The sequence below is a fragment of the Geospiza fortis genome, unplaced genomic scaffold (genome assembly GCF_000277835.1).
Source record: "Geospiza fortis unplaced genomic scaffold, GeoFor_1.0 scaffold112, whole genome shotgun sequence".
Taxonomy (NCBI): Eukaryota; Metazoa; Chordata; class Aves; order Passeriformes; family Thraupidae; genus Geospiza; species Geospiza fortis.
This window is the reverse complement of record NW_005054298.1, coordinates 13,876,280-13,886,332: the sequence shown is the minus strand read 5'-3', so window position 1 is coordinate 13,886,332 and position 10,053 is coordinate 13,876,280. Positions and strand designations below refer to the sequence as shown.

The window sequence follows — 10,053 nt, the reverse complement described above, 5'->3', positions numbered from 1 at the left end:
GAGCTGCCGACAAGTGACGGCAGGGAGTTGAGCGGGGGCGGCAGTGCAGGGGAGCAGAGGGGCTGGGCGGTGGGGGGCACCCGGCGCCGTAGGGTGATGCTGGGGCCAGCAGGCAGAGAGGGGCCAGCAGAACCGAGTGACCTCGGGAGGGTCCGGCCAGCCCAGGGCTGCTCCAGCATCCCCGAGTCGGCCGGGCAGCTGAGGGCAAAGGTTCGGGGGCATGTCACAGGATCCTGGCATCCCTGGGCTCCCGGCTGTGACAGCTGGAGGGAGCAGCGGTTTTGGGTGCAGGTGACTGAGCAGGATTTTGGGCAGATGATACCAAGACAGGGGAGGGGTAGGCAGAGGTATTTGTTTTCTTCTATCAACACTTCCTCATACGTCGGATGAAGCAAGCAATGGGCTTGGCTGGCTGCAAGCCAGGCGACATCTTCCAGCGCCCTGGAGCTCTGAGAGCCCGAGAAGCGTGCGGGATCAGGCCTCCCTGGCACTCCAGAGCACCAGGCACTGCTGGTTGGAGAAGGGGCTGTCTCAGGACAGTGGGATTTTGGGGTGTAGGCACTGGAGATCCCTCCTGCCCTTGGGACACAGCCCGGCTTTGCAGAAAGATGCCCACATTCTCTGGAGGTGCCTTTCCCCAGATCCAGGCAGCTCTAGCTCCTCACAGCCCAGCTCTCCAAGGCCTGCACTGTGTCAGGACCTGGCTGCCAGCAGATGCTGGTGGGCAGGCTCCAAGCCGGGGCACAGCTGCCCCATGCCCACAAGCTGCCTGCATACCGGGGCAGCCATCCCTCCCCCTCCTCCTGCCACCATGCACGAGGAACGAGGAACGTCTCCCCGTGGTGACGAATCCAGCTGAATCCAGGCACAGGCTGCGATGCAGACAATCACCAAGGGAGATTGTACCACGTGCATCCCTGCAGCCACGGGGAATGGGGACCAGGGCTTGCCTGCCAAGTCCCCTGCATCCCCCCCATGCTTGGCCATGCTCTGCAGGGGCTCTGGCAGTGCCTGGGTGGGATGGAAAGTGGCCTTTGGACATGGCCCTGTGCAGATCCACTTGGAAAGGGCTGCCCAGCTGTCCCCAAGGGATGCACTTGGAGGTCACGGTGCTCCCGGCCAGGGCAGCAGGCATGGCACCTGTGGCTGTAGACAAGGAGAAGGCACCTGCAGCCAGCAGAGCCCAGAGCAGGGCTGATGTTGGTGAACATCCCCTAGCTGGCTGGTGAGCCTGTGGCCCCAGGGCCATGCCCTGGACGTGACAGCCTGTTCTGGGTGCAGCCCGGTCATGCCCTAGCCTGGTGCTACCCTTCCACTGCTGATCATTAACCACCCTTACTGGGTGGTGAGTTCAAGGACCCACTCAGCAACTGTTGTCTCCAGATTAAGCAGAGCTGGGGCCGTGCTGGAAGCAGCAGGACTTAGTCCTACTGGTGGTTGCTGCAATGGTCCTGCATCTCAGCACACTCCTGTGCTTGGCAGTTGTCTCTGTCCCTGCTGTCCCTTCTTGGTCATCCGTCCCCAAAAGACCCACCAGGCTGTCTCTGCATCTCTGGGGTGGGTGAAGGATGTGCCAGTCTGTGCTGAGGGGTCAGTGCCTGGTGTACTTAATGCTGGGAGAGGAAATGAGCGTGGAGACACCTGCCCAGGCCATCTGCAGAGCACTTCAAGGATGCTGCCAGCTTGGGGCTGTCAGAGACAGGTGCATGAGCTGAGGTGTTGCTGAGGGGTCCATGGGATGGGTGCAGATAGGCAAATTCAGGGCTGGGGCAGGGAGGATCTGACCCAGCTCGTCCCATTGACCCTGCCATGCTTTGTGCATCACAGGTGATATCCCGACGCCTCTATGGACCTATCTGGAAGTCAACCTTCGGACATTATAGGAACATCAACATTGGGAGCCCAGTGGTGCTGGAGCAGCTGCTGCGGCAGGAGGGCAAGTACCCCATGCGGAGCGACATGGCGCTGTGGAAGGAGCACCGGGACACTCGGCGCCTGCCCTACGGACCCTTCACCGAGTGAGTCCCGCCCTGGCTGCGCCCTCTGGGCCAGCAAACATCTCCTGCCCCATCCCTAGGTGCAGGGCCCAGGTGCCAGTTGGCATTACTCCCACTCCTGTAAGCTGTCTGTCCCCACCAAGTAGAAGAGCACGGCCATGGCGGGTGGAATGACCCCTGGGATGGCTCCAGCCTGGGGTGGGGAGTGTGTGCACAGGGACTGGGGAACTGCTGCCAGCAATGCCCCCTGCCCATCCGTGTCCTCGGCGCTGAACCTTGTCCCCATCCAGGGAAGGGGAGCGCTGGTACCGCCTGCGCCAGGTCCTCAACAAGCGGCTGCTGAAGCCCTCGGAGGCGCTGCTGTACGCGGATGCCATCGGGGAGGTGGTGTCAGACCTGCCGCCTGCGCCAGCTCCTCAACAAGCGGCTGCTGAAGCCCTCGGAGGCGCTGCTGTACGCGGATGCCATCGGGGAGGTGGTGTCAGACCTGATGGTGCGCCTGCGGGAGGAGCGGAGCCGCAGCCCCTCGGGGGTGCTGGTGGGGGACGTGGCCAACCTGCTCTACCGCTTTGCCCTGGAAGGTAGGGGTGTCCTCTCCCTCACCCCTGCCCTGTCCCACCATTCCCATTCCTCCAGAGGTCTGGATGCTGTTTGTCCCCTACAGGCATCTCTTACATCCTCTTCGAGACCCGCATCGGGTGCCTCAAGCAGCAGGTCCCTGCTGAGACCCAGCACTTCATTGACTCCATCAACCTCATGTTCAAGAACTCCATCTTTGCCACTGTCCTGCCCCGATGGAGCCGCAAGGTGCTGCCCTTCTGGGACCGTTACCTGGACAGCTGGGACACCATCTTCGCCTTTGGTGAGCAGTGACGGTGGGGGTCCAGTGTGGTGGCACTGGACTCTCTAAGGACTCTCAACAGCAGGGCAGTCCCTGGCCAAATCTCTTTTTGGCAGCCGTCGCTCTGTCAGCTCTGGTTCCTACTCTCTGTCCCTGCAGGCAAGAAACTGATTGACCGAAAGATGGAGGAGCTGGAGGGGCAGGTGGAGCATGGCACGGAGGTGTCTGGCTACCTGAGCTACCTGCTGGCCAGTGGCAGACTCAGCCTGGATGAGGTCTATGGCAGCGTGGCCGAGTTGCTGCTGGCTGGTGTGGACACGGTGAGGGCCAGGCAGTTGCTGTCAGGGGATCCTTGCTGTGCTCCATGCTCAAGGGAACCCATGGAGCCATGCTCCATCCAGCCCTTGCGAGCTCTGGCCCAGTTGGGGCTGATGCTCCACAGGGGCAAACCCTCAGGGATTGGTCAGTACAGACCCTGTCCTCTGCTCCCTGCCTCCCTCTCCCCTGTGCTTGCTGCCTCTCACCCCTGACTTTTCTGCATATCAGAGCAGGGGCTTTCTGGTGCCGTACTCATGCTGTGCTTGGCACAAGGCTGCTCAGGTACTGGCCCCAGTTAATCCCTTCACTCCCCCTGGTGCTCCACTCCCCAGACCTCCAACACGCTGTCCTGGGCTTTGTACCACCTCTCCCGGGACCCAGACATCCAGGAGACCCTGTACCAGGAGCTGAAAGCTGTTGTGCCTCCCGACCGGTTTCCTGCTGCTGAGGATATCCCCAAGTTGCCGATGCTTCGGGCCATTATCAAGGAGACTCTGAGGTAAATCCCAGCCTTGTCCCTGCCCTGAGGTCCTGGTCACCAGCCCCTTCTCCAGGGAGGATGCACCAACCAGGCAGGATGCAAAGCTGGATTTCAGTCCCTCTGGACTGCAAATATCCACCTCCCCCCCGGGGACCTGCTGAGCCTTGTCCTGCCTGTGTCTCATCTTGCCCTTTCTGGGATCTCCAGATGAGTTCTGCTCCCCCACTAACTCTCTCCATATCCCAGAGTCTACCCTGTGGTGCCCACCAACGCCAGGGTCTTCTATGAGAAGGACATTGTCATCGGAGACTACCTCTTCCCCAAGAATGTGAGTGGGGGCCGTGCTGTGGGGACCCCCTCTGCACTCAGTGGGGTCATTAAACCCCAATTCCTGCCTGCAGACCCTCTTTGTCCTGGCGCACTACGCGATGTCCCATGATGAGACCTACTTCCCTGAGCCCGAGCGGTTCCTGCCCCAGCGCTGGCTCCGGGGACACGGCTCCCCTCACCACCCCTTCAGCTCCATCCCCTTCGGCTACGGGGTCCGTGCCTGTGTCGGGCGCCGCATCGCTGAGCTGGAGATGCACCTGGCCCTTGCCAGGGTAAGTAGGGATCCCTTCACTTCGGGATCTTGCCATGAGCTGGGATGGGCGTCCCAGGGAGTCCCTGAGGCACTGCCAACCCCCCTTCTCCCCACAGATGATCCAGGCATTTGAGGTGCGGCCGGACCCCCGTGGCGTAGAAGTGACGTCTGTGTCCCGCATTGTCCTGGTGGCTGACAAGCCCATCAACCTGGAATTCATCGCTCGCCCGGGAGCCCCCTGACTGCACATCCACCCCCACCCTGGGTGCCAAGTGGAGATCCCCCTTACTGCCCCACAAGGAGGACAGGAAGGCAAACCCCTTCCCTGGCCACCTTGGGCCAGGGGGCTCACAGCCCCACCGTGGGAAAGGTGGAGGGGATGAGAGATTGCCCCCAAATCACCCCTGGCCACAAGTAGCCCCTTGCCCAAAATCAGAAGGAGGCTTGGGGAACTGCTGTGCCTTTGACACACTGCAGGGGGGTTGTGTCCCCAGCATCCCATGCCCAGCTGGGCTGTGTCAGGAACCTGGAAGCTCCTTTGGGGCTGGGGGAAAGCAGGGAGGGGGCTTGCAGCCATTCGGTGTCTCCTTCGTCCTGTCCTTGTGTAGCTGCGCGTGGATCTGTGCCTGGAGCCAGGACATCTGGGTCCTCTCTGAACAGCTGACCTTGGCCTCAGAAACTTCTCTGTGCCTCACTTCTCCCCTTGCCCCCAGAGGAGGGTTGAATGCTGGTGGTGTTTGGGGTTTGCGCCTTTCCCAAGGGACAGAGCCAGCCCTGGTCCTGGGAAAGCACAGCAATGACACATTCCTCATGATGGGAGGAGGCCTGTCACCACCCAGCACTGGTATTGCATCCCCTGGCAGAGCCAGCCAGCTCAGGAGGAGTGTTTAGTTCCAGCCGTTATTGCACTGAGATGCTGATATGGGGTAACAGGAATGGCAGGGCTTGGTGCAGGCAAAGCAGGAGGAGAAAGATCAGTTCAGCATCCCCTACCCCCAAGGCAGGACCATTGCAAGGCTCACAGCTGGTAGCTGCCACCGGCAGGGCATGCATTGCCATTTGCCCAGAGGCCTCGAGGGATGGGGCATGGGACATTTTTAACAGTGAACCCCTCATACTTTCCTTCTTCTTGGACTGAGGGAGGCAGCAGGCAGAAACCTTGCTGGTACCAAAGCTTCTGTCCCTCAGCGTATCCCCGAAGGGACCTGCACACCACCAAGATGATTAAGACTGCATGCCCTGTGTCCCCATCCCCTTGGTTCTACCCACATGTGCCAAGGTACTACTCTGCCAGTGCCCAACTTGCTGGCAAACAGCCAGTACTCCTTCCCCAGCCTGGTTCTCTCCAGAGGAGTCATGCTCAGCTTTACCCCAGAAAGGCAAGAGGCAGTTCTTGGATCAGGCTGTTTTGTTACAGCAAGGCTGAACAGACTAACAAATAAATAAATACCCCCTGCCCACCCCAAAACGTGCACAGGGTCTCCATGCAAGTGCCCATCCTGCTGCCAGCTCTGGCACAGGCTGTGCCTCTGCCAGAGAGCTCCAGCCCCGTGTGACCCTAAAATAAAAAAGCCTGTGTGTGCAGCTGAGCCTACGCTACCAGGCACCGAGCACAGACAGCAGGACTGTGTTCACTAGGAGGGAGCCACAACAGAAATGCTCAGATCCATCAGCAGGATGGCAGAGGGTGGCCAGGTCCTCTGGCGCTGTATGGGTCTCTGCCCAGCTGCAGGCATGTTGCAGCCCCTCAGCATAGTGCCCACTGAACATCACTGTGTGCTCACTGGCAGGAGGCACCCCTGGGTCCCGTTTTCAGTGTCTCTGCCTCTCCAAGACCGGCAGGATCTAGCCCTGGACTCAAGACGAGCCTGAGGACTGGGGTGAACAGGCATGTCCTCCCCACAGAGAGCCTTTGGGCCCAAGCCTCCTTCTCACAGGTCACGCAGGAGATCCCCAAGTCAGACAAGACAGTGGCATTTTCCTGGTGTCTTCAGAGTGAGGATCGGTCGATGCCTATGGGACAAGAGAGCGTGTGAGACATAACCCCCAATCAGTGCTGGACTGGCCACCCTGTGACATGGCCCCTCCAGCCCTCCCAGTGGACACTGGGGTCTTTCCTCCAGTCCTTGCTTGTATGCAAGCCCTGGGGTAGGAGGGAGAGAAGCTTGGCTGGCATGGGACATCTCAGTGGCCCCCTGCAGCTCCTGATACAGCCGCCCCTGTGGGCATCAGGGACAGGGTGAGCAAAGGCACTGTGATGGGAGGAAGGGGGCAAGGGGGATATCCTGTTTGTGGCTAACACACACCATTCCCAGTCCCCTTCTGTGCAGAGCAGCTGGGCACTGCTGGGGGAACTGGTAGGCACAGGCCTGTCCCAACCCGTTGCCCACCACCTCCCCAAAAAGCATAATTACCTTTGGGAAGCAGCTGGGAACTGGAGCCAGCTCCCTCCTCCTCATTTCACCCCTAAAGAGGTGCCACAGTGGGTGCCAGGACCATGCCCATCCATAGCCAGTGAGGATTCACCAGGCAGTGGGTGAGCAGAGCTGGCTGCAGGTGGCCAGGCAGTGTGGTTCCAGTGCCACCTGGGAGTGAGCCCTGTCTCTGGAACAGACAGTTTTGGGGCTGCTGCAAGTGGAGGGGGTGGGGGGCTCTGCCAGCTGGGGCCCATGGGCTGGCTACATTTTATTTATGGCTGGTGGTGGGCAGCAGGTCTGGGGTGTGTGAGTGGGGGTCTGTCTGCTCTGTGTCCCTTGGGAATGGCACTGGAGGTGCTCAGGTCTCAGGAGGTGAATGAGGCAAGATCAAAAATAGGCTTTTATCTTGGGGTGCATCACACCCCAAAACCCTCATCTAGCCCTAGGCCCAGGGACCTGCAAAACCTGCATTCCACACGCTGCCTGAATGGGGTTCTGGCGGAGTGTCTCCATGGAAGGTGCCCCATCCTTCCTCACAGTCACCAGGGATCCCCTGTGATCCTTGTGTACCCCTGGGACAAGCAGCATCTGGGTCCTGCTGTCCCCACCTGGGCACCCAGTACTGCCAGACCCCAGCCCCAGCCTCCTCCATCCCCCAGGACCACTTTGGATGGGGCAGAGGCAGAGGCAGGTGACCCAGCAGCAGGGAGGGAACAGGCACACAGCAATGCGGGGTGGCGCCTACCTGAAGTGGAGAGAAATTGAGGGTGCAAGTGGAGAGAGATGGAGCACCGTGGGCTAAGAGTTAAGAGCATCAATACCTGCAGGAGTGAGCACAAGGGCCTGCAGGATGTCAGAGAGGGAGACAATGCCCCGCGGGTAGCGGTTCTCATCCACCAGAACCAGGCGATGGACCTGTGGGTGCAGGCAGAGCATCAGGGGCGGGCGGGGCAGTTGGCAGCCGTGGCTGGCACATGGCACCCTGGCCACTCACCTGCTCCTTGGCAATGCGGTCAATTATGTCCTCCATGGGTTCGTGGGGGTAGAAGGTGAGGACCCCCTCCAGGCAGACACTGCGCTGCCGCAGCGCCTCCCTCACACTGATGTCCAGGTTGTTGTAGGTCTTCTGGGCTGCCAGGTGCTGTGATAGATGTGTCCCCATTCAGTGCCCCAAGGTGTCATTGCACCCCATTGTGCCACCAGAGAGGGGACACCGAGCCCAGGAGATGCACAGAGCAAATGTGCACTGGCACGTGCATGACAATGCATGTGGGGCAGGTTGGCACGGGCACAGACAGGTATAAGCACCCCACCAGTGCATGCAAGGGGCCAAACTTGAGCCTGGGCATGCACACACGTAGGGTACTCACAATGACATCAAACCGCGAGTACAGGCCAACCACCTGCCCTGCAAAGAGAAACAGAGCAGGGGCTGCAGAAGGAGCCCTAGGGACCACCTGCCATGTTCCTCCCACACCCAAGGGGCAGCCCAAGGGCCAGGAGAGGGGTTTTGGGCAGGGATGGTGCTGGAGCTGCTAGCAGAGGGAGATGAGGATGTCACTTTTTCCCTCCCCAGGTACCAGCATCATTGATGACAGGCAAGGCGGAGACACGGCGATCCACAAAAATCTCCAGGGCAGTGTGGACTGGGGCAGACTCAGCCACGACGGCCAGATCACGGAAGGTGCCAATGCACAGTTCCTGCACTGTTTTCTTCAGGAAGCGTGGCTTGGGGATGGTAGAAGCCTTCAATGGGACAGGGCAGGGCTGGGCTGGCACCTGCATGTACCTTGACACCCTTGCCTGTGACACCAGCCATGAGTGTGCACAAACAGCCCCAGCACTCACAAAGATGTGGAGGAACTTGAGGATGCGCTTGTGCGTCAGGATGTGCAGGACATTGCCCGAGACAGGCTCAATGACAGGCAGGCGGTGGATCTTGTGCTTGATCAGGGAGTAGACAGCATCGAAGAGGCTGTGGGTGATGCGGACACCGTGGTGGGACAGGGCTGTGTTCAGGTGCACACACACCCCCACTCCAAGGGGTGTGCTCTCCCTCAGTGGACAGGCTCTCACCTATTGTCCGGAGAGATGTAGACCAGTGGCTTGAGGGAGCCCTGCAGGTACACCTCTGCCAAGGGAGAGAGCTATGAGAGGAGGTCCTCCAGCCCTCTCTTGCAGACCCACAATCCCAGAGCCCACCTCCATGCCCTGTGTGACAACATCAGCCCAGCCACCCACATGATTTTTACCTCTCCAGGTCTCAATCTTGTGCTCCTCCACCTCGTAGATCTGCACCTGGTGGCAGGGAAATGCCCTGGTCATGGTGGCTCCATGGGTGGCTGAGGGCACTCTGAGACACTGCCCCCTTCCTTGGGCATCGTGCCCCATCACCCAAACACAGGGATTACATTTTGGGGGCCAAGCAGGGGAGCAACAAGTAGATGCTGATATGGCCCGGAATCATCCCCTGGTCATTGTCTAGCGATTAAGAAGGGACCAGGAGTGGTGGGGACAGCCACTCCCTGTGCCATGCGTGTCCTGATCCCCCAAGCCCTCCTCGTGGCACTCACCAAAGGTGAGCGGTAGTAGCGGTGGAGGATGTTGATGAAGTCGGTGATGGTGAGCATCCCTGTGGAGACACGTGGGGCTGGCAGCGCTGCCTGTACACGCTCTGCCAGGCAGGGGGTGGGGCCAGGCATTGCTTCTGCCACTCACCCACAAAGCTCTGCGTCTTGCTGTCCCAGAGAGGGGCAGCACGAACCCCGTTGGCCACCAGTGCCAAAAAGGCTTTCTTGATCTGCTGGCAGAGTGCAGAGGGGTTCAGAGGATCCCAAGCCTGCTTCTTCACTGCCCATCCCCACTCATCCCCCAGGTTATCACCTCCAGGGAGATGTCAAAGACAACGAGCTTGCAGCTGGTGGGGATGGCATCATAGCAGCAGTGGCTCCTCAAAAAGTGCATATAGACCTCAGCATCAGGGGTCTGAAACTCGGTCTCTGGGCCCAGTCCCAGTATCTCATTTCCCAGTGTGAAGGTGACAGGTCTCCTGTATTCTTCCTCCTCCTCTTCCTCCTCCCTGGGGCATACAGCCTTTGGAAACCCTGCAGGCAAAGTCACCCCAGCCCCAGCCAGTAAGCTGAGCTTCTGGGTCTCAGCTGCTGGGTCTCAGCACCCTCCTGCCTGGGGGGAGCAGGGGATGCTGCCAACAGAGCCCCCCTGTTCCCTATTCCACAGGGGCAGCACATAGCAGTTCTCCAGCCTGGGGCAGACTCCAGCTGAGGAGAGGGGTATGGGCAGGGTGGGCAGAGGACCAATGCACTTGTCACATGGTAAGGCAGTCCCCCCTCCTACATACCTAGACTCTTCCTGCTACCCACCTTCCTCCTCAGGGCACGCAACAGCATCCAGCAGCG

The 10,053-nt window shown here is 60.1% G+C and overlaps 2 protein-coding genes across 2 annotated transcripts in view; one reads left to right on the top strand and one right to left on the bottom strand.

Moving 5' to 3' along the window:
* Positions 1–1,809: 1,809 nt before the first annotated feature.
* Positions 1,810–4,899, top strand: LOC102036968 (sterol 26-hydroxylase, mitochondrial). The gene is made up of 9 exons (XM_005416060.2): positions 1,810–2,018; positions 2,288–2,381; positions 2,473–2,578; positions 2,662–2,859; positions 2,998–3,158; positions 3,489–3,655; positions 3,884–3,965; positions 4,039–4,239; positions 4,337–4,899. Exons 1-9 carry the CDS (start codon positions 1,810–1,812, stop codon positions 4,460–4,462), a joined length of 1,344 nt encoding a protein of 447 aa, XP_005416117.1. The 3' UTR covers positions 4,463–4,899.
* Positions 4,900–7,427: 2,528 nt separating this feature from the next.
* Positions 7,428–10,053, bottom strand: part of PRKAG3 (protein kinase AMP-activated non-catalytic subunit gamma 3) — a 4,216-nt gene continuing 1,590 nt past the window's right edge. Inside the window, exons 2-11 of the mRNA XM_031057966.1 lie at positions 9,521–9,741; positions 9,356–9,437; positions 9,211–9,269; positions 8,890–8,935; positions 8,714–8,768; positions 8,486–8,612; positions 8,218–8,383; positions 8,008–8,045; positions 7,632–7,778; positions 7,428–7,552 (exon numbers count right to left, since the gene is read on the bottom strand). Coding sequence (XP_030913826.1) covers positions 7,436–7,552; positions 7,632–7,778; positions 8,008–8,045; positions 8,218–8,383; positions 8,486–8,612; positions 8,714–8,768; positions 8,890–8,935; positions 9,211–9,269; positions 9,356–9,437; positions 9,521–9,741 — 1,058 coding nt within the window. The 3' untranslated portion in view covers positions 7,428–7,435. The remainder of the gene's footprint in view (positions 7,553–7,631; positions 7,779–8,007; positions 8,046–8,217; positions 8,384–8,485; positions 8,613–8,713; positions 8,769–8,889; positions 8,936–9,210; positions 9,270–9,355; positions 9,438–9,520; positions 9,742–10,053) is intronic.